The sequence below is a fragment of the Orcinus orca genome, chromosome 1 (genome assembly GCF_937001465.1).
Source record: "Orcinus orca chromosome 1, mOrcOrc1.1, whole genome shotgun sequence".
In the NCBI taxonomy this organism is placed as follows: domain Eukaryota; kingdom Metazoa; phylum Chordata; class Mammalia; order Artiodactyla; family Delphinidae; genus Orcinus; species Orcinus orca.
In genome coordinates, this window is record NC_064559.1 from 47,059,325 (window position 1) to 47,083,743 (window position 24,419).

Genomic DNA, 24,419 nt, shown 5'->3' on the forward strand with positions numbered 1-24,419 from the left:
TATTGGTAAGAACTTATACTAGGCACAGGAAAGACTCAGCCTTTCACCAAGTCATTACCAAATGGATTATCCATTCTGGAGACCAATTTGTCATGAACAGGAGAAACCAAAATGAACAGTGAACGGAGTCCCTTTCTGCTCGGGCTGTTCACACTCCATAGCTATATCTCCAAGCCCAGAACTTATTACACTTTTACAGAGGAGGATGGCATAATCTAGGGATGTCTTAGTTTTTTTTTTTTTTTTTTTTTTTTGGATGTCTTAGTTTTAATCCACCCTAATGTGGTGGTTTTTTTTTTTTTTGGCCACACTGTGTGGCATGTGGGATCTTAGTTCTCCGACCAGGGATCAAACCCTTGCCCCCCACAGTGGAAGTGCAGAGTCTTAACCACTGGACCACCAGGGAAGTCCCTTAATCCATTCTAAGTTAAAACAGGGATTAAAAAACAAAGATTCACTGAATATGTATAACATATCTAGGACTATGTTTGGTATGTGTGGGATGCACAAGGAAGGCAAAAATGCTTTTAATGCATCCATCCCCTAACAAAACAGGTTACTTGAGGGCTTAAGAACTATATCCAGCCGTTACTTTTGAACATATTTCATCCTCTCTCCAGCAGGTTATATACTCTATGAAGGCACAGTTAGGCCTGGGATTTAAGCTCCATGTCTGACATCACCGGGCTGTCTTGGTCAAAGCACATGGCTCCTTGGTCTGTAGTCTCTCACAGAGAGCACGGAAACAAGTCCCTGTCCTGCCTGTGTCACAGATAAAGGCTTTGTGTAAAGTCATATATTCATACTATTTATATCCTTTGACCACTTTCTTTTTTTTTTTTTTAAAGAAAAAAAAAAAAGAGGAATGTATTGGAAAGATACAAAGGTATCCCAAAGAAGTGAAGGTTCAGTAACCAAGGTTGGAAAGGACAGATGTGGGAACAACATGGACCTTACCTCCTGAGAGTGGCTATTAATGTGCTCTAGTTCCAGTGACTTCCAGTCTCTGTGTCTGTTTGTTGTTTCAAATTTCCTGGAGTGACAATCATACTGGCTCAACTGGACTGAGCCCTCTACTCCTGGATCACACAAGTGTGAACAGGTAACATCCCACGATGCTCAAGTTTGCCGAATGCTCTCTCCATGTTGGGTACTGTGCTTAGCACTTTTCAAGTATTGCTGATTCTGCCACCACAGCCCTATGTCTTATGTACTGTTGTGTCTCCCATTCCTCAGATGAGAAAAACAAAGCCCAGAGAGGCCCAGAAGTTTTCCGAAGTCATAAAGCTTTTACCCGACATCCAATCTTTGGCATGCCATGCACATATCTTTAACTTTCTGACTAGACAGCATAGGTGGTAGTTGGAGTTGGTCTCTGCAAACATCCCATGTTAATAACTTAGGGTTTTGCATGAGTGATCAAAGTCCACATCTTCTTTCCAACAGAAGTCAGAGCCATGTCCTGACTGTCTAAAGCGCTTGGCATCTAAGCCTCCCCACGACCTAGACAAGGGCGGGAGAAACATGTGGAGAGTAGGCTTGACCATGGCTATGGGCAGGAGCAAAAACAGCTAGCTCAGTAGCAGTGGAAGGGGAGGGGGCTGACTTCTTTCTTTTTTTTTTTTCTCGTGATTTTTTTTTTTTTTTTTTTTTTGCAGTACGCGGGCCTCTCACTGTTGTGGCCTCTCCCGTTGCGGAGCACAGGCTCCGGACGCGCAAGCTCAGCGGCCATGGCTCACGGGCCCAGCTGCTCCGCGGCATGTGGGATCTTCCTGGACCGGGACACGAACCCATGTCCCCTGCATTGGCAGGCAGACTCTCAACCACTGCGCCACCAGGGAAGCCCCGACTTCTTTCTTTTTAAATACACACTACATGTTTCAATTCTGGGGGGAAAGTTCCTTTAAAAATAAAATTTTCTTTATAACTGGGACTTATTACTAAAAGTATCTAAAACATAAAGAAAATAATAATTTCGCATACAACTATTTCTCAAATGTATGACATGTTTCTTTGTCACAGTATCTGCATATTGGAAGCAGCTCACATTCTCCTAATATTTCAGCATCATTCTAATGCATGACGGTACCACCTGGCTGGGCAGTCATCCTGGCTCTGTGACTCACTAGCTCTGGGATTTTGATCAAGTTACCTCTCTGTGCCTCACTTTCCCCATCTGTAAAACGAAGATAACAACAGTACCAACTTCATGTGGTTGCTGAAGATTAAGTGAGTTAATAGTAGTAAAGTGATTAAATCGGGCCTGGCACATAATTTTATACATGTATGTGTGTACACATGTGTACACGTGTGTCTGACAAATAAAAAAGTGCTGCCACACCAAGAAGTCTTCGGGGCCTGCAAAAGCACGAGGGTGGCCCATTCCCGTGCTAACCGGCCCCAGATTGCGTGTTCTCTTTGAATGATTACCAATTAGCAGATTTTGGTTTCTTCTGCTATCACATTGCCAACTCTCACCCCTGCTCCTTGCGGAGTTTTTGAGCCTGGTGTCATCTCCAGGCTTGTTTTACTTGCTGCAAAAAAAAGTCTCCTGGGCAGGGAAGCTGGGTGAGCAATTTTCCTGACAAGAGAAGTGTGTCCCCAATGACACCTCCCTGGTGACAGTGTCCAAGCAGATGGCAGCTGTTGCCTTGGCCCAGACCACCCAGGAGACACTCCCTGAGCCACATGGTGGAGAGCTAGAAAGGAGACCCTCGTGGACCCTGACCGTTGGGAGTTTATTCTCCATTGTGGGCAACAGGACACATCCAAACCTATCAGAAATATATCAGATGATGCTCTCCACGTATCCTCAACTCATGGGGCTTAGACAGTAGACCTGCGAGTGGCCTCTGAGCGTCTGGCTGGAGGGGAAAGGTGGGCTCATGGAGTTTACGTTAGGAAAGGAGAGGACTTCTCCAGTGTATATGTGGACACACACACGGTTGTGAGACACTGGGCAAATCTTCGGGCTTTGGTTTCCTGGGGATAATCATGGTCTCTGTTTCATAGGGTTGTGATCAGGATTACATGGGAAAAATACCGTTTCTAGCAGGTGGTCAATAAATATTAGCTGCTGCTACTATTACTACTACTGCTATTAAACCCCCTGTTTGTCCAGGCCCTGGCAGGAGAATAAGGACCACCTTCCTTACGGCGGTTGGGTGGGTGAGAACTGTCGTCACAAATTGTACTCTGCCAGGTGTCAGGGAGCCCTTCCTTCCACCTCAGCCTTGCACCCCAGACGGGCCAGAACCCCATGTGCTCAAATAAAGCTTCTACGGCAGACACCTCAATCCCTTCCCTTCTTAAGAAGCCGCAATCAAAGCAAAGGCCTAGGTGGCCAATGTTGGGGTTCAGAGGGCATCTTATCCACAAGGAAGAACTTGGATCAGTGACAGACAGACAGACCCACACATGAACTGGTGCACTCGCTGATAAAGCGGTGTCTCCAACTCTGTAAATGAGTTATAGGGTTAAACAGACCCTCCAGGTTTACTGTCACCATAAGGAAGGGCCCTCTTTTGAGGGACAAATCTCTTGTAAACCCTCTGCGTCAACCCAAACTGCAACTTCCATTTCTCAAGCATTTGCTCCTCTGAAATTATTATAATTACTATGAGAAGGAGAAGGAAAATTGCATCAGCTGCTTTGCAGACACTATTTCATTGGTTATTCACATCAACCCTGCAAAGTAGGTAGGAGTCCTGCGTCCTGTTACTTGTGGGCAAACCTCAGAGAAGCCCAGAACACAGGGTTAATCCTTGCCTCTTTTGTTATGACTGTAGTGAGTTGATAACTGAATTCAAATCAGTTTTATTTTTGTTATTATCACCTGTCAACAGCTCTGAGAAGCAATTATTTTACGAACAGAAAACTTGGAAATCAAAAACAAGGAGAGTAAGAGCTCCCATGTGGCCAGTGTCATTTTAAGGGGAACCCAAGAAAACGTACTGAAGCAGCCCCATCTCAGCATCACAAGGGCCCTACCTGCACACAGGCTCTACTGGACCAGATAGAGAGCTTGTTTCTATAATATGACTTCACGCCTCATTGAAATTTTTAAAGAACGATGCTAAAAAGAGAACCTTAAAACCTGCAGCTGTCAGACGGCAGGAAGTGGGAGTGAGCTGGGTTTGGGAGCTACACAGCAATTCTCTTAGTCCAAAGCATGCCCTTTCCCCTTAAAGGGACTACAAAATGGAAGTCTTTGTAAAGACACTGTATGCAGCCAGCATTAGGGACTGTTAGACACAATTCCACCCTTGTGCAAAGGACACACTGAAAGCTACAGACAGCCAGGTCCCCACGAGACCCCACGTGTGGGAAGAATGGAAACGCACGAGGACGCTGACAAGGAAGGGTCGTATGAAGAACCACAGAGGCGTTTTGGTGTAGACTCAGACTCAAAAAATCTCAAGGAGCTTTTTGCCTACCAGTTTCCCTGACCACAGCCCTACTCTGTAGAGTTTCCATGCCCTCTTCAACTGTCTGCATTGTTTTCTTGGAAACTGGAAGTTTATGTCAACTCATACATTTCTGAGGTTCCAGGGTCAGGATTTTTTTGTTTGTTGAAATGTCTAGGCTTAGAATTAGCAATATTAAGGTGTAGCAAAGGAAAGGACATTGTCCTAATTCTGCTAGTTTAAAGAGGAACAGATCAAAGAGTGACTTCAAATAAAGGAATTATTCCTCCAAAGTGCCTACAGTACTTCTTCTCCTCAAGTTTACGCAGGCAAATAGTCTAGGGCTGGCTGTCCAGTTTCAGGGGTGAGTTTATCACAGGAGTCTCTAGTACTTCTCTGTAGATGTGTGTGCATCTGGCCTAATACATACACCTCAAGCATGTAAGAGTCAGCTGTGAACTGAGTATTTCCCCAATGGAGTAGACTAGAACAAGATGAAAGTTCCAGAGAGGAAGCAGTGAGCTCCAGTTTCCCCATCTGTAAAATGGGGACAGTAAGACCTAACTTGCAGTGCTGTTGGGAGACTTAGGAGTAATACACATAGGTGTTTGGCAAAGCTTGGCACATGGTACTTAATAAATTATAGCTCTTATGATGATATTGAAAAATGAGGTCAACAGATCCAACTGTTAATAAACTGACTATGTGAGAAATTGGGCCACCACTGGATTACTCATCTACATCCAGGCCCTCAAACAAGCTGGCACCTCAGGGCCTGGATGCTTGTCCTTCCTCCAACTTCCTGGCTGGCTCCTCCTGCCTGCAGCCCTCACCCCATCCATCACTTCACATTTTCTAGACCTCTGCTCAAATGTCACCTCACTGTCTTCCCTGAGCTCCTTATATACAATAGCACTTCTTACTCTGTTTCATTTTTATTTATATTACTTATCATTACCTGACATCATTAACGTATTGCTTTATTCCTTTATTGGCTGTCTTCCCCCTTGAATAGATGCATCCAGTGGGCTGAAAGTGTTTTCTGCACTGCTGCATCCCTAGGACTTAGACTAGTGCTGGCGACATATTAGATGATCACTAAATATTTGCTGAATAAACGAAAGGAGGAACAGTATCTAGAGAGTTCTGAGATTTTGGAGTTGGAAGGGGACCCAGAGGTCTTCCTCCCCTACCTTGCATCTAATGTAGAACAGACCTCCACTGACCATATTATAGGCAGGGAGCCTTCTCTTTACGACTGGAACATGTCAGATACTTTTCCAGCTACTCATGAAATTGTTCACAGCTGAGCCCAAACCCTGCCTCTCTGTAACTCCCACAGAATGGCACGGTCAGGGCCTTTGTAACCAGAGGCTAGGTCTTCCCAGACTGATAGCATCCTTCGGTCCATTACCTGTGAATAACGAGGTTTCCACCTAGGTCTTACTCCCTTGCATGTGTGTCACTTTTCTCATGTTCTTTTTAAAGTGGAGCCGTCAAAAACATCACCAGTACAGAATAAGATATCCTGGTAATATGGCCTAAGATATGTAAGAATTAAGTATTTGACAAAGAGGGTCACCAGAAATGACAGATTCCAAGAGAAATGATGTGCTAAATCTTAATAATAATACAAAACAGACCATAAAACTGAGCTTCTGTCAAAGCTCTGGAGAAGGAAATAACTCTTAGCCTCAAAGCCATAAAAAAGATCACGTAGAAAATAAAAAGATGAACATATTTCATCATGTAAAAATGAAACTTTGCATACCAAAAGAAAAAGAATAAAACAAAATAAAAAGGCAAACCTCAATGGGAAAAATACCTGCAGCATACAATGTGTAAGTGACAAGTTACATGAGAAGCTCATATCAATAAAAAAAGTTAATGTAAGAGGATTTCAACAAGAGGGAAGGGCACAGAGTGGAAATTCATTTAGAACAAATAAAGTCAGCAAACACACAAATAGAAAAACGGTCTGCTTCAGTAATAAAAAAATCCAAATGAAGACAATTAGATATTATTTAAAAATAGCGATACCCAATTCTTGGGAGTGTACAATGAAGCGCAGCTCTCATACACTGCTGGCAGCCTTGTAAAGTGGTAGGGCTGCTTTGGAAAGTAATGTGGTAATATGTATTATGAGTCATAAGAACGTTCATACCCTTCTTATAGCAATCATAGACATCAATATTAATGATAAACTCCCAAATATATGTTTTTAAAAATATATGCATTTATTCCCTGGGGCTGGAGATGGGAAAGGGGATTGGCTGTATGCTGGCAGGAGGGATCTTACTGATGTGATGAAAATGTTCTAAAACTGGAATGTGGTGATAGTCATGCAGTTTGGTAAATTTACTAAAAATCATTGAATTGTACATATAAAATAAGTAAATTTTATGGCATGTAAACTATACCTTTATAAAATTCTTAGAAGTGTACAAATATTTTCATTGCAGCATTTTTATTAGGCATGGAAAAAAACCATCTAATATCCCAAAGAAAAAATGGTTAAAACATATAAAAGACGAACAAAACAACAGGATCAGTCATCCACTGTGTCCGAAACTGGCAGATCCTTCTTGTACATCCTGCATTTCCACATATATTGCTTTCTTCTCTCATACTCCCTCCTCCCCAGACTTCTCTTAGTGGTTACTTAGTCTTACGATCTTGTTCAACATCATAATTTCAAGTGAAAGCTCTAGGGAGAATTGGTCTCTTCCCCTCAGTCATCCTTCCATCCCACCACGTATTAAAAGTAATTTTAGCCAAAATGTTTACTTCCCTTACTACAGGGGGCAGAACAGAACACGTCTCTTATTCCCCTTTGTCTTTTTTTTTTTTTGCTGATAAAGCAAAAGACTTTATTGGGAAGGGGCACCCGGGTGGAGAGGAGCAGGGTAAGGGAACCCATGAGAACTGCTCTCTCCTCTTCATCTTTTTGACACTCAATGGAATCCTTGTGTGGCCCATAGAAGTGTGCTTTAATAAGGCTTATTTCTGCCCGGAAGGGTGCCCTGTTATACTCATCATACAGCAGGCTAACTGACAAATGAAGACTTCCCCCTCCTCTCCTGAACCTCTCTGGATGACTGGGAAGCTCCATAGGTTTCTGACCTGTGCATTATTTGAATTCTCCTACCACCTGTCTGCTTCCTTTGCATGATTCATCTTCCTCCTCTCTCTTCCTAACTGTGGGCTTCGTGAGTCTGTTTCTTGACTTAGTCGCGCCTCTTTGGTAGCCTTCTACCCTGCACTGTGGGGCAGTCTGGCTTTCTGGGCACCAAAGAACATCTTGATTAATGAAACACAATTATCCCAACAGTATTTGGTACAGACACTTAATGGGCCGTCTTGCTTCTCTGCCCACCTAACATCTTTTTCCCCAAAACTTTTCCTGCATGTATCACCATCCAGCGGCAACCTCGGATCTAAGTTTCTATGGGAGCCTGAACATTTAAACTGTCGAACCAGGAATACAGGGGCACGAGAGCTGCATTCCACAGCTTGAGCATCTGTGAACCACCAGCCAGAATCCAGAACAAAGATGACGAGCAGGAGGCGGGAAGAGGGTGGAAAAGTGAAATGAAGGACACCCCCCAGGGGCTGCTGTTGAATCCTCCTCCTGTAGGGCTGTGGGCCAGGAGTCAGGCGCCCTCCACTGCTTCCTCGGGGCTGCAAGTGTCAGAGCCTCTTCGGTCAGGGAGTGTTTCAGCAGCATTTTCATTACAGCACAACAACAATTTATAACAAGTTCTGAGGCAATGCCGAAGAAAAGCAAAAATAATTAGCAGTGCTGTTCAAGTCTCCTCCCCTGGCTTATTTCATTAGAAAAATCAATCAAGGCATTAATGGCCAAGCCTGTTTCTAATGAGCTTTATTCTAATTAGACTTGTGCGTTATCATTTCAGTTGGAAAAAGGAATCGTTCGTAATGACCAGTAGGGGTATGACAGCCTCTGACTGTTTTGTTGACCATGTAGAGGAATGATCACCACGATAACAACCACAGTGACAAGAACCCTAGTATACTGGCCTTTTCATTTCCAAGAGAGAATGTATTGACTAAACAGCTTTACAACTCCCATGAAGTGTTTATTATACCCAAATCCTCATTCTACTGATTCTATCCTTCTAAGAAGGATATTTTAGAAGCTTCAAGGGACCTATTTCTCAAGGTCCTGCTTTGCCTGATGTTGGCACTCATCTGACTTCGATGATGCTCCTTTCCTCACGAGGAGGCGAGCAGGAGTGAGGACAGGGAAAAGCAGGGATGGGACTTCCTTGGCCGTCCAGTGGTTAAGACTCTGTGCTTCCAATGTAGAGGGCACAGGTTTGATCCCTCGTCGGGGAACTAAGATCTCACAAGCCACCTCATGGCAAGGCCAAAGAAAGAAAAGAAAAAAAAAAAAGCAGGGATACAGAATGCAGGATGCCCATGTCTCTGGGCCATATTGAACTGATGTCCTAGAGCAGGGTTGGTGACTTTCTCTGTGAAGGACCAAAGAGTAAATAATTTAGGCTTTGCATTCTAAAGGGTCTCTGTTGCAACTCAGCTCTAGCTATAAGCATGAAGGCAGCCACAGAGAAAAGTAAAAGAACGAGTATGGCTGTGTTCCAACAAAACTATATTTGTGGACCCTTAAGTTGGAATTTCACATGATTTTTCACATGTCAGAAAATATTATTTGGCCTTTTATTTCCCCCAACCATTTAAACACATAAAAACTATTCTTGTCTGGCAGGCTAGATTTGGCCCATGGGCTGTATTCTGCCCACTTTTGTCACAGAAAATACAATTACCATCTGTAGGTTCAGAGGCTAACTCTGTCACGGGTTCGGGCCCTCTTCCTAAGAGCTCACACAGCAGAGATAAATTCCACCTTGAGAGACATTTCTCTCAAGATGGGGCCAGGGTTCTTCTCCAAAAGATTGTTTTATAAAATTGTTCTTATAAACCAAAAAACCATTGATCAAAATCAAAATTAAATTAAAAAATTTTCTTACAACCCTGTCTTGCTAATAAATTAGAAAGTTTTCAAGTTTCATTTAAATCTCTGTCCGTATGTATGTCACTTTTATATAGTTTCAATCCTATGATAGACAACAAATTTTATAATTTTATTTTTTTTACTTGATATTATCTTATAAAAAATTTCCCTGTTATACCCGATTCCTTATAATGATAAAGAGATACACCATAAAATTTTGCGTAATTCTTTGCAGAAGATTTCCAGGTCATTTGATGGACTTAATTCAAAGAGATGTCTTAAATTAGTCTATTCTCAGGTATAAGAGTTAAGATTTAAATACCACCCCTCACCCCTAAGCCAGGAGAACCCACTTGGTGGATTGGAGCCTCATGGGTCTCCCCTAGGATTCACCTCCTCTAGGACATGAAGCTTCATGTCTAGGACATGAAGCTCCTCTAAGACTCACTTCCTTCAGGACAATGGCTTTAGCAGGCCTGGGATTTCAATCCATATGCCTCTTGACAAAGATGTGCCTTCCAGACAAACTCTTTAGAGCTCTTTGTTCTGAACTAATTGCTTATACCCTAGAATTTATTTTGAACATGGCTGGAGGTTTGGGGAGACTAAGAACACACCTCCTTTCCTTATAGTTTTTAACTGAGAACAGTCAGTCAGATGAGAATCAGCGTTCTTGCTGGATTAGAGAACCCAGCGTTCTTGCTGGATTACAGAACCCAGCAGGCTTCTCCTTATCCCCTCTCCTCCCACCCCCCTGAGGCCTTCTGGATGGTGATTGACTCACCCAGTCACAGGTGGAGAGAGTAGAGAATGCTGGGTTTGCCTGTCTTAATGCTCCATGGGCTAGCCTACCAGGCAGGGGAGAATGTGACAAGTTGGTTCCTTTCCCTCCTGCCTACACAGAGGAGCAACACTGTTTGCTGGACCACAGCGCTCACCTTCCCTTTCCTTCTTCTTTGCTTTCAGAATAGGAAGCACATGCATTTGGCCAGGGAGAGGACTGCAGCTACTGATGGGATGTCCCTGCCCGCAGAAGGCACAGAAGAGTGAACTAGCTAGATATGAGGGAGAAAAGGCCCAGAGAGCAGTGAGGAGTGGGTGTCCTGGGCCCATGGTTGGGGAGAACATGTCCGTTTGGCTTCCTTCCTCTTCCAGGACATGGCTAAGGTGGGCAAGCTGCCCCTAAAAAGAGGAAGAAAAGCAGCATCCATGGGATTTCATGATGGATCCTGAGGTTTCCATTGGCCTGATGAATCTAATACATTTCCTGGGAATTAACACTTTGGGAGGATAACAACTGGGGGAGGCCCAGAGGACATATGAGAAGCTGGGCAAACAGAACTAACTGAATTTGTGGGGACTGTTTAGCCTAATAAGTTATGAAGCTCTGATTATATTAAGGCTTGTCACACATTTGATCAACTGGCCAATAAGAGCAGCAATGAATAGAGGTTAACTCCATCTGTGGCCATGACTATCAGAGCCCTTGGAAATGGGAGCAGTTTCAAATGAAATTAAAACAGGAGCACTGGGCTTCCCTGGTAGTGCAGTGGTTAAGAATCCGCCTGCCAATGCAGGGGACACGGGTTCGAGCCCTGGTCCAGGAAGATCCCCGTGCTGCGGATCAACTAAGCCCAGGTTCCACAACTACTGAGCCTGCGCTCTAGAGCCCACGAGCCACAACTACTGAAGCCTGCGTGCCACAACTACTGAAGCCTGCGTACCTAGAGCCTGTGCTTCACAACAAGAGAAGCCACCGCAATGAGAAGCCCATGCACCGCAAGGAAGAGTAGCCCCCGCTCACCACAGCTAGAGAAAGCCAGCAACGAAGACCCAATGCAGCCATCAATCAATCAATCAATCAATCAAAACCAACAACAACAACAAAAACCCAGAAGAACTTCAGGTGACTTAGAGCATGCCTTGGTGCCCGTGTATTAGTTCCTCCTGAAGGTTTTCTTCCACCAAACTGTACATATGTGGATGCAGTGGAAGGTGTGAGCAACGCCAGTGACCACTGTGTAATCTGCTTGTTTTCCACCTGACATTTTGTCATACACATATTCCTCTTTTCATAGACTTCTCTGAATTTTGAGAAATTTAAAAGATACAGAAAAGTATAATGAATGTAACAAGCACTGCATTTCAATCACAGGCATAAGAACTAGTAATATTTTGTAACATTGCTTCTAGCTGCCACTCTCTCCCTGAAGAAATGAAACTACCATCCCAGTCCCATTCCCCTTCCCCCATCCCCAGGTACAACAATGATCATGGGTTTGGTATGATCATTTTGATACTTTAATAATTGTATAATATTCATAATATACCAAATAAACTATACATCTTCTATATGAATGTTTATGTATAAAACAGATATAAATACATGCCATTTATAAATATAGCATATAAAAACGTACTACAGTAATGTGTGCACGCACACGTGTATGTATAACTGGTGTTTAATAAATATTTGTTGAATGTCCATCTAAAAACAGTGTATGGTTTTTTAATTTGTATGGTGTCATACAATTTTTTATCATTCTGCTCTATTCCTCTATTCATTTAATAATATGATTTGAGATCTATAATTGTGGAGATATATATATATGCGCCTGGGTCATTTAACTGCTGCACGATATTGTACTGTGGGTCTATAAAGGATTTTATTTATTCATTCCTCTAGCGCTAGGTGCTTAAACTGCTTCCAGGTTTTAAAAATTTTTTTTGCGACTGAGCACAGTATGTATGCTTCAGTGAACTTTATTGCACACATGTAAGAGAATTTCAAGGATATAGACTCATAACTTTAATTGATGGTTTTTATTGGTTAGCATTAATAGTACTTCCTTATATATGCTGGCTACAGATCCTTTTCATGTTTTAAGTATTGCAAATATATTCCAAACTTAGTTTACTAGAAGCTCTGCATTTGGGAATTATGAGACTTATTAATAAGATAGATACTGACCCATGATACTCACCTGACTCTCTGTGTCTATTTTAAATTTGTTAAGAACCCAGAAGGGAGGCAGAATATGATTAAACATCTCCAAACCTCCAACAACCAATTTCGAGAATATGAGTTTAAAGTATTTGGTACTCCTCTTTTGACTCTATTTAGAAAAATGGGATTAAAATGAGGGCAATCTAGAAGTGTCTACCCCAAGAATGCTTTCTCTAGGAATTCTCCACAGAATTTCAAAGAGAGGAATAAGTATCCCACAAATAACAAGATATATCAGAATAAATATTTCAAGAAATCTACAAAACATAGTATGTTTTATAATTCCTTCCCGATTGATATAAAGGGGCATGCCTCATTCTTTGCTACAGAGGGTTCTGTTTAGTGGGAGTTTGGAAAGTTGCGGGTAAATCAGATAAGATACTCTCTGAAGTTCCTCCCAACTGAAAACTTTATGCTGCTAGATTAGAAGCTCCCTAAAGGCAAGGACCCAATTTCCTAATTCCTCATGGTGCAGCTCCATGGCCCTGGCTCATTTCTGCGTCCAGAGAACACATTCCAGATAAGCTTGTTAAATGAATCAAAGAAGTTAGTCTTACTGCTTTAATGATCTTGTTAGGGATTCCCTTTCCTAACTTTTTGTTGTTGTTATAAACATTTTAAGACTAGTATTAATGAATATTTGCAAAAGCAGGTTTTAAGCAACCCACAAGAATTAAAAAAGAATGAACCCTCCAAACAGCAAAAATACAGATAGGGATTCAGCTGTACCCGGGCCACTGACTCATGGACTCATTCTGTCATCAGCTCAAAAGCTGGTACAGGTTATTTAATGGCTCTATAAATGTTCACACGAATCTAATTCCTTAACATGTTTATACCACACAGGAGGGAGGTGGGCCAGTACACCAGAAAATATCCTGTTCTAATTCTCTGTCTACAAGGAGACATCTATACCACAGGAAGGCACTTGCTCAAGCAAGGTTCAATCTGATAAGTTCTGCATGTTCAGTTTCAGTCACCACCTCCCCCAAATCCTTCCTCTACAAATGGCCTTTATGATGTGGATACAGGCAACTTCAACCAAAATAAAAGCTACCAATCACAGAGCACATACAACATATCAAACACTCTGCTATAGACTCTACATGAATTTTCTTTAATTTCCCGGACAAGTTAGTGTTACTATCCAAAATTTTGGTGAGGAAACTGAGGATCAGAAAGGTTAAACAATTAGCCTGAGGTCACACAGCTACTACTGGAGTGGGTCTTCGGATTTGCCTGGGGTTTGAAGCACAGGCTCCTTCACTTGCTTCGTGCTGCCTCTTTTCTTGACTTTTCTCAGTTCTGTTTCTTGGCACTGTACCTACTACATACCTGCCACGGGGCTCCTAACTGTTAAGAGCCCCTCCTATCACGCTGAGCCCTCTGCTACAGGAGTCTGCCCCATCACACCTCCTTCCTTCGTGTGCTTCTGCTTCTGCTAAGCCCAGTGGTCTTATGTACCCTATTCACTCCTTCAACAAATTTATTAAGCTTCTGTTCTGTCCCAGGCCCTGTGCTAGGTTCTAGGCAAACAAAGAGACCCAATTTTTATCCTTAGGGAACCGTCTATGTAATGCTTGGAGTTCTTTTAGAGATTCTTAAATAATAAATTAGCAGTGACAGAGGCTGGTACCCTCTGTCCCCAGGGGCCCTCTGTAGGGCTAAAACAATGCCCCTGGATGCTAAGCGCGAAGAGTGGAAAGGCCATGGGGAGGAGGGGAAACAGATAGCCCAGGAAGAGGAAGGGAAGGAGAAACCGAATGGGAACAAGACAAAAAAACGACACAAGCCAGCATCACTGTCTCTCTGCTCTGAGTGGTACCTTGGGCCACCTTCTTTTGCCCAAGTACTACACCCATGGCAAAATGACACCATTCACCGATTGTGCCCCAGATTGCTGTTGAGTTCAGAGCACTGTCGGCCTCACTGCATTCATAAAAATGGCATGGTTTTTATTTGTATTCAGGTACTCCACTGTTCTGGAACCTGGACTCTTCTCCTTTGCTACTCCCTAAGGCACCAGGCTGATAGAACCTCAAGAATTCTCTGAAAATCAAGCCCTCCAGAAAAAAGAAAGTGAGCAGAGACTGGGTGTGTTGCATTCTTCTAGGCTTGCTGCCTCCTTTATTTTCCTTGGCTGCATGACCCATGACTAGTAGCTACATGGAATGCTGGGGAACGCTAGGATCCTCAAAGTCCACGGTGTGCACGCACTTCGCCAGTGGCTCCTGCACCAATGTTATCATAGTAACTATTAAGAAGTCACCTGCATAAAGCTATGCGGTAGGGAGAGAAACAAAACAGGGCTGAGTCACAGCCTTACCCTTGTAATTACAGCTTTACTTTGACCAGCGAATGAGGAAAGGTACGTACAGGAGAGAGAGTAGGCAAGGCAGGGGGATGAAGGGGAAGGAGACACAAGGCAGGGTTTGGTTATTAGCAAAATTAAGGCCCTGCTGTGTTTCCCATGGAGCAAGGAGCTGTTTAATGGAATAACGGCAGCCCAGCCCAGTTCCAAAACACACGTGTCAGCAAGAGCATCTCTCTGCCAGTGCTGAAGGCCCTGGTTGTTACGGAAATTGACAAGCTAGTGGGAGGGACATGCTATGACATCCTCTGTACACATGGAGCAGGCCGGGTGACATTCTTCAGGATCTGATACAACAGTCCCATGTTTCTCATCACTAGCGGCACTGAGGAGACCTTTAAACGCACCACCAGAAAGTAAAACCTATCATCAACTGCAGGTGCCAAATATTATATTCGATTCTATAGCAGCTCTGCAGTTAAACAGTCTACTTCAGGAAGAGTTTATATATAGAACCAAAAATCACGGCTCATAATTACACACAAGTCACTCTCTTTACCAGATGAAAAGCAAACACCTTCGGATCTCTGACACACTGATTCATAGCGTAGTTCAGACTGATCTGACATAATATTAAGAAAAGGAGCCCTTGAAATAAATTTATAAATGCAGACTTACCATGTTTCTCACCAACTAGGTTAGTTCTGGGGCCAAGGAAATCAGGCCACTTCAGGAACCCAAACATTTTCTAAGTGTAAATGATTTTTCAACAGATGTAAAGGTCTATAGATAAACATATTAAAATCAGCTGATTTTAAATCCATCCGCTGCTCTTTCTAAGACATTTCCTCAAAAGGTCACATTGAATAATTCCAGTCAGCAGAGGCGGAGTCTCAAAATCGTACAGGAATATGCGAGTCATGGTGGCACGCTGATAGCTCACCCTCGGGGGGTGAAGTACTATGAGCTATTCTCAAAGAGGAGAAGGGAGCTATGAAAGGAAGGAGAATGGGTTTTCTTGGAGCTATCTGTGCTTAGTTTCCTAATTTTCTTTACAGTCAGAGATACATATGGATAAGATCAGACCCTGACGAGACTCGTGGGTGCTCATGGGTATAGTTGGGCCCTGGATCTGAGCAAAGCCCATAAGTGAAATGCACGGGTTCTTTGCCTGGGGCCCAAGGACAGGCTCCAGACAGTTAAAAAACTCTAAAATTTTACTTAAGAATTTTGTGTATATGATATCATGTGCATTTTTATAGGGAGAGTCTTTCTAACTTTTACAACATTCCAAAAAAATGCCCATGACCCAACAGAGCTTAAGATGCTTTTCACGAGGAAAACTAACAGATGCAACTGGCATTGCACTGAGACATTCTTTAACATTCAGGGCTCTCTCTGAGAGAGCAAAAGACTTCTCGGTTGTCAGCTGTTCTTACATCTTCCTAAAGCAAAATGTAAATCCCTGCGTTTGCCTGGGAAAGACAGTATTAATTAATTAATGCAGTATTAATTTTTAAATACATTAAAAAATGTATTTACTTTTTCTGCTTCTTACAAGTACACAAATATACTGTAGAAAGCATATCTTAAAATCTGATGTGATCTGTCTTTGGTATGATATTCAGAAACTCCTCCACAGGGCCAAGTTTTAATCATCTAGATCTCTTCTTTCTCCTCTAAATATAGTGAAAGACGAGAGTTTAAAATCATTATCTTGCTCTGCAGTAAACTGTCATTTTCTTTAAGCTGTAAAATTAGGCAAATGTCACCACTTCACATAAAGTTCAGGAGCCTGTGAATTGTCAGGGACAACAACTATAGATTGTAATGGAATAACGGTTAGGTATCCAAGTGAAAAAGAATGAGGTAAAGATAAATGAGGTGCTCCCATTGTTTCACAGCATTTTTTTACTCTCCAAAAGGAAAAGCAAAAGTAGATCAGAGCTTACAATGCTCTTTTGAACTCTCACTGCTCTCCTGACAAAAATCTCTCTCGTGGTCATCTCCAGATGCAGCTCAGTGTCCTGGCTTTCTTCACGCCAGCAAAGTGAAATGGTGTCAAGTGTCCAAGGATGTCCCAACTACCTGGTTCACGGACCTCAAGTTTCAGCACTTGACCCCTGAAACACCTACGTTCAATACAGGAGGACCTGACTCACGGTGATAATGGTGTAAGGGGTGATGGAAGAAGGACGCCTCCATCAGTAAAATAATTACCTTTTCAAAGAAATCTGCATTTAAAACTGAGCTCCTCAAGTCAAGGGACTCTTTCCTACTTATTCTGTATCCCTTAGTTCCTATCTGTTTTTCTATCCCGAGTCACAGCATAATGCCTGGTAGGCTAAATAATTAAACGATGCTAAATAATTTAGCATCAAAAGCGCTAAATACTTTGTTAATGCATTTTTGCTACTTGCTTTTCTTTGACACCAGTAACTTCTTAGAAAACTGCTTGCCCAGCTGTGGTGCAAAAGTAAACTGCAGCTCGGCACCATGATCATTTTTGATTTAGAGTAGTCCACATTAAGTTTCACTGTAAGTATTAAACCACCTAGCAGTCCTTGTTTCCTTATACTAATGGTACGTTTGCATACATCTTGAGAGAGACAGAACAGAGATTTCTCTTAGTATGGAGAGGAGAGTTGAAAGGTAAATCAAACTATGCCCCGTAGACGTTCAATAAATACAAAGGATGAATCAAGGAACGGCAGGTTTAAATCTCTACAGAGTCACTCAATTTTGCTTCTTACCAACTTAAGGAAGAAAAGAGGAATTCCTGGACATTTCTGAGAAAGATTATATCTCAAAACTCAAGGCCTCTCAGAATGACTCCAATTTGCAGCATGAAGCTCTGAGTTTAGTTTTTTTACATCAATCCTATATAACCTAAAGAATAGATGTGAATTGCATTTATGGTTGTCTAAATATTAGTTGGACCAAAGAAATATTTAGCAATGGTAAAAAGTCAGGAAAATGATTCATAAGAATCCAACTTCCAATTTTGGTTATATAAACTATGGTGAAGACTATATTAAGCTGAACACATATATTAAAAAGGAACATTTTAATTTGGGGAGGCTTAATGTTTAGATGATATATAGGATAGCATATTCACAAAATTCAGAAGGATGAACTTTAGGTAAGAGAGCAGAAATAGGAAAGTTTGGTTCAGAGAAGATACAAAATTCCCTTAGAAATCTGTAACTGGGCACGTATCACAGATTATATAACAGCTCATTTTTGAATATAAATGTATTCAATATATAGTGGGAACACTGTATCCTGAATCTACAAATGCTCGTTTGTCCAAGGAAAGTTTCATCCAATACATGATCAAGTTATAAACTTTGCTTATGTTGTGCTAAACACATCACAGTCTACATCCTGGATGCAAAGTAAGAAGGGAAGTAGAATTTCAGATGGGAACAATGAATTTCAGTTTTGAGTAACAAGAGGTAGAATTTCAATTATGGAAACACACCAGAAAGAGATTAGATCACTTAAAACACCTTGTCAGGGTCTGTAAATGTTGTTTAAAAAGATAACTTACAATTCAGGTCTCAATTTTTACAGACTACCTCTGACTACTAAGCAAATATTTTTATTGCCAAAAAGCTAGTGGAGGAGAAATAATCCAGAGAAAGAAAAGATCTTCACCATTACAGTAGGAACAAAATAGTGCTTTTTATGCTTCTCTTTACTGAAAACAAAATGTTACTGGCAAGTTGAACAGCTTTTGAACCAATATGTGAAACCTGGTAATTATTCCTAGATGATGTTTTCAATCTAAAAAGTCATGCATAAGCTAAAATTTCACTAAAAGTAAAATATATATATACTCAAATGAGAATGTAAGCATAGCCAAGGAACACTATAGATTAAACTATTACTTTAGTTCATTACCCATTTCTATTTTTCACATTGGTAATAGATGCTGGTCTTTTAATGGTGCATTAGAAGATTATATAATGATTCTTTCAGGAGAGGTCCACCTCAGAGAGGAGTCTGTTACTGAAGTACGGATGAATTTAAGACCTCCTTCACTATCTTCCATTGACTGATATACACATAACCTAGGACTTCATGAAGAAATGCTCAAGGGCCACAAAAAGTAAAAAAAGAAGTAAAAATTAAAGTGGAAAAATTTCAAAGGTAAAATTGGCCCGTGATGCCTTAACCATAGTCGTGATATGCTCTGAATTTAGAATTTAACTCTTCTTCAGAATAAGGTTTTCAAATTATAATTCTCAGATGTATAACTTTAGTATTTAAAATTCACTCCCTGCAGTGATAAATTTAAATCCTCTAAGCACGTAAGCCTTTAATGGTTACCATATTGAACCCTTCATTCAGTTAATTCTCATATGGCACTCTGAGATCATAAGTATGGGTTAAATTTCCACATGAATCAACTTTGTGTCTTACTGTCACTGTAAAAACCACACACTTTTAGAGAAGCAACCTGGAGACTCTCCTTTGGAGTCAGACAGACGTGGGCTGGAATTCCAACACGACCGCTATAGCCTTGCAAACCTGGGTAAGTTACTCAAGCATGAGCCTCAATTTCCTTATCTGTAAAATGCAAATATTACCTGTCTCATGGCCACTTCCCTGAGGTAAGGTATTGATTGCAACATGTTTGCACCATTTGTCAATAACTCAGAGCAACACTGGGTATGTAGTAGACAGGTACTAAGGACCTCCCTGCTTGCAGTCTGAGGTCCGAGCAGGGCACCAGGTGCAGACAATACACAGTGATAGATAGCAACGCTCTGTTTCTAGGCAAAGGCTCTTACCAGTCTCTACCTGACTTTCCACACTTTAATGAAAGATCAACGGTAGCCCAGGATCCTGGGAAGCTCTGTTATACATTAAATATTCTCCTAGCCACGCTGTGATGTGTGGACGTTTGTTTTAACTCTAACCATCCCCTTGTAAGAAAAGCTTTGTAACAGAAACCAGAATACCGTTACTCTAACTCATGAGGCAATATTTCCCTTGAAACATGTAATTTTACTTCTTACCTTTTCAATTTTTTCATCCAGCATTCTGAAGAATTCTTGCTGGCTTTCAGAGATGTGCATGCTGAAAAAACAGAGAGTAGGTAAGTGCGTATTTCAGTGTTTTCTTAAACCTAGCTCCCTCAGATGAAAAATGCCAAGTCCCTAAACTTCGGGGCAGTCATTTATTTCTTGCAGACTTTTCCACTGAAGTACTCTGAAGTCACACTAAGGATAAATGTCATTACAGTAACCCTGCAAACGTGTTTCCTAACAGTCTATCAGTTCCTATGATTTAAGGAACGCAATTTCCTTTCAACGTACACGTTATTTATAGTGGTGTTACTCGGAGGTGTGTGCCCAATTTTTGCCTTGTACTTAAAACAAAAAGCACAGGCAAGCAGTACATGGCATATTTCAACCCTGTAACCATAACAAGAAAATATATCCTAGTTATTATATTAAAATGTGTATTTTACACGGGCTGTCAGCATCAGCATGGTATTCAGCTGACTGTATAGGTGTGGGCTGGCAGCAAACGAGCCGAGAACTTGACCTGAATATCTCCTGTACTGGTGACAGCACATGCACCTCTTTGGAACTGAAATCCACTGGAACGTGAGAGTAAGTGAGGAGGCAAGTCTGAGTAGCCCTCGCCCTGTGTGCTTACCTGTTCTTTGCTATTTAACAGCATACTTAATGAGATGGACGTGGTTGGTGAGGACAAAACTAAGAAGGTAAGGAGAGCAGAGAGGATTCACGGACAGGAGGGAAAGGGTCTTGAATGGAAGGGTGACTTATGTATTCTCAAATCCCGATGCACTAACTGAGCTCTTTCAGATAAACTGTTATCCCTGGAGGTGCAGCAGACCCCGCCAGATGGAGCAAACGCCCACCACGGAGATCCTCGTTACCTGTGTGTTGTCTTAGAGATGGTGTAACCAGACAGCGTGAGGCTTACTCTGCTGTTCTTCATGCGCTCCTTTCAGAGAGAAGCCCTAAATCTCTTCCATAGGGACAGAGACAGAACTTTCACTCTGATGAAGTAAATTACCCCCTATCGACTGACTCCCGCCTAGGTAAACGGGGATGCCCTCCTCTCACGTGGAAACTATCAACACAGTGGCATTAATAACAGTTCTTACCTACGAGGGTACACATCGCACTGTGAGAAACAGTCCCTAGGTAACAACTTGATTCTTAAACCCCTTCTGATGGACAAGTTGATGATTGTTGAGTGAGGGGAGGAGATAGAAAAGCATGCTGGGCTGGCTTTACTGTCTTTCTTCAAGATTTAGGATGGGATAATTGGATTGTTTCTCATTTAGTTTATAAAGTATGAATACTAAGGGCTTCACTCGTGGTGCGGTGGTTGAGAGTCCGCCTGCCGATGCAGGGGACACGGGTTCGTGCCCCGGTCCAGGAGGATCCCACGTGCTGCGGAGCCGCTAGGCCCGTGAGCCATGGCCGCTGAGCCTGCACGTCTGGAGCCTGTGCTCCCCAACGGGAGAGGCCACAACAGTGAGAGGCCCGCGTACCGCAAAACAAAACAAAACAAAACAAAATAAAGTATGAATACTTGATGCTAAGATTAATTAGATCTAAAAGTCTTTTCTAAAAGCCTGTATGTTGGGATTTAACTACTACAGCTTAACAATTTCGGCTATTCCTATTTCTCTCTAATTACTAAAATTCCACCTTGGAAAACACAACGCTCCCCTGGAACATTTCTTTTCTATTGAGGTATAGTTGATTTGCAATATTATATTAGTTTCGGGTGTACAACACAGTGACTCAAAATTTTGATAGATTATACTCCATTTATACCCTGGAGCATTCTTGTGGCTCCCAGGGGTCCCAGCAAAGCTCTTGTGAGTTAACCCTGCCATCAGAGGCTCTTCTTTCTGTGACTTGTCAGTTTCCTGAGACTAGGGTGATGATGCTATGGAATCTTAATGACAAGTAATCAAACGAAGGAAAGGTGGACAAAATGAGCTCTAGAGCTGAAAGATACACGGCTCCCATTTTAAGTGACTTAAAAAAATAAGCTTCCAAACAATAAACACCTAAGCTGCGAAAGTATAAGAAGGCAAGGTCTTAATTCCCAAACACTTCACCTGCAAAAATGAAATTCCATTACTCCTGACAAATCTTAGCCTAAACACAGTTCTTTTTTTTTTTTTTTTCTTTTGCGGTACGTGGGCCTCTCACTGTCGTAGCTTCTCCTGTTGTGGAGCACAGGCTCCGGACGCGCAGGCTCAGTGGCCATGGCTCACGGGCCCAGCTGCTCCGCGGCATGTGGGATCCTCCCGGACCGGGGCACGAACCTGCGTCCCCTGCATCGGCAGGCGGACCCTCAACCACTGTGCCACAAGGGAAGCCCCACAGTCATTTCTTCATGATCATCATTACTACTTTTCAATTGCACCTCAGGGGAGTGGGGTAATCCTAATCCTCACAGCAGGACACACCCTGGCTAGTAGTTCATGGCTCACTTTTATTTAGTTATTTTTAAAAATAACAGTATAATAAGCACCCATGAAACCAAAACAAAAAACCAAAGCTGCGATTTTTATTTATTTATTTTTTAACATCTTTATTGGAGTATAATTGCTTTACAATGGTGTGTTAGTTTCTGCTTTATAACAAAGTGAATCAGCTATACATATACATATGTTCCCATATCTCCTCCCTCTTGCGTCTCCCTCCCACCCTCCCTATCCCACCCCTCTAGGTGGTCACAAAGCACCGAGCTGATCTCCCTGTGCTATGCGGCTGCTTCCAACTAGCTATCTATTTTAAATTTGGTAGTGTATATATGTCCATGCCACTCTCACTTTGTCCCAGCTTACCCTTCCCCCTCTCTGTGTTCTCAAGTCCATTCTCTAGTAGGTCTGCGTCTTTATTCCCGTCTTGCCCCTAGGTTCTTCATGACCATTTTTTTTTAGATTCCATATATATGTGTTAGCATACGGTATTTGTTTTTTTCTTTCTGACTTACTTCACTTTGTATGACAGACTCTAGGTCCATCCACCTCACTGCAAATAACTCAATTCTGTTTCTTTTTATGGCTGAGTAATATTCCATTGTATATATGTGCCACATCTTCTTTATCCATTCATCTGTCGATGGACACTTAGGTTGCTTCCATGTCCTGGCTATTGTAAATAGAGCTGCAGTGAACATTGTGGTACATGACTCTTTGAATTATGGTTTTTTCAGGGTATATGTCCAGCAGTGGGTTTGCTGGGTCGTATGGTAATTCTATTTTAAGTTTTTTAAGGAACCTCCATACTGTTCTCCATAGTGACTGTATTAATTTGCATTCCCACCAACAGTGCAAGAGGGTTCCCTTTTCTCCACACCCTCTCCAGCATTTATTGTTTGTAGATTTTTTGATGATGGCCATTCTGACTGGTATGAGGTGATACCTCATTGTAGTTTTGATTTGCATTTCTCTAATGATTAGTGATGTTGAGCATCCTTTCATTTGTTTGTTGGCAATCTGTATATCTTCTTTGGAGAAATGTCTGTTTAGGTCTTCTGCCCATTTTTGGATTGGGTTTTTTTTTTTTTTTTTTTTGATATTGAGCTGCATGAGCTGCTTGTAAATTTTGGAGATTAATCCTTTGTCAGTTGCTTCATTTGAAAATATTTTCTCCCATTCTGAGGGTTGTCTTTTCGTCTTATTTATGTTTTCCTTTGCTGTGCAAAAGCTTTGAAGTTTCATTAGGTCCCATTTGTTTATTTTTATTTCCATTTCTCTAGGAGGTGGGTCAAAAAGGATCTTGCTGTGATTTATGTCATAGAGTGTTCTGCCTATGTTTTCCTCTAAGAGTTTGATAGTGTCTGGCCTTACATTTAAGTCTTTAATCCATTTTGAGTTTATTTTTGTGGATGGTGTTAGGAGGTGTTCTAATTTCATTCTTTTACATGTAGCTATCCAGTTTTCCCAGCACCACTTATTGAAGAGGCTGTCTTTTCCCCATTGTAAATTCTTGCCTCCTTTATCAAAAATAAGGTGACCATATGTGTGTTGGTTTATCTCTGGGCTTTCTATCCTGTTCCATTGATCTATATTTCTGTTTTTGTGCCAGTACCATACAGTCTTGATTACTGTAGCTTTGTAGTATAGTCTGAAGTCTGGGAGCCTGATTCCTCCAGCTCCGTTTTTCTTTCTCAAGATTACTTTGGCTATTCGGGGTCTTTTGTGTTTCCATACAAATTGTGAAATTTTTTATTCTAGTTCTGTGAAAAATGCCATTGGTAGTTTGATAGGGATCACACTGAATCTGTCGATTGCTTTGGGTAGTATAGTCATTTTCACAATGTTGATTCTTCCAATCCAAGAACATGGTATATCTCTCCATCTGTTTATATCATCTTTAATTTCTTTCATCAATGTCTTATAGTTTTCTGCATACAGGTCTTTTGTCTCCTTAGGTTTATTCTTAGGTATTTTATTCTTTTCGTTGCAATGGTAAATGGGAGTGTTTTCATAATTTCTCTTTCAGATTTTTCATCATTAGTGTATAGGAATCCAAGAGATTTCTGTGCATTAATTTTGTATCCTACTACTTTACCAAATTCATTGATCAGCTCTAGTAGTTTTCTGGTAGCATCTTTAGGATTCTCTATGTATAGTATCATGTCATCTGTAAACTGTGACAGCTTTACTTCTTCTTTTCCAATTTG

General features: G+C 41.6%; 1 protein-coding gene across 6 annotated transcripts in view; it reads right to left on the reverse strand.

Annotated features, from left to right (window-relative positions):
- The window catches only part of C1H1orf21 (chromosome 1 C1orf21 homolog), a 191,755-nt gene that overhangs the window by 37,134 nt on the left and 130,202 nt on the right, over positions 1-24,419 (reverse strand). For 3 of the 6 annotated variants that reach the window (XR_004486202.2, XM_033437961.2, XM_049704504.1), the window contains exon 4: positions 19,748-19,808. Coding sequence is in view for 3 of the 6 variants with exons in the window: in XM_033437961.2 (XP_033293852.1) it covers positions 19,748-19,808 (61 nt within the window). In the remaining 3 variants the exon portion in view is untranslated. Of the gene's footprint in view, positions 1-284; positions 8,903-15,398; positions 15,504-19,747; positions 19,809-24,419 lie in introns of those variants that run through there. The other 3 variants (XR_007474733.1, XR_004486201.2, XM_033437960.2) reach the window with 3 other exon arrangements.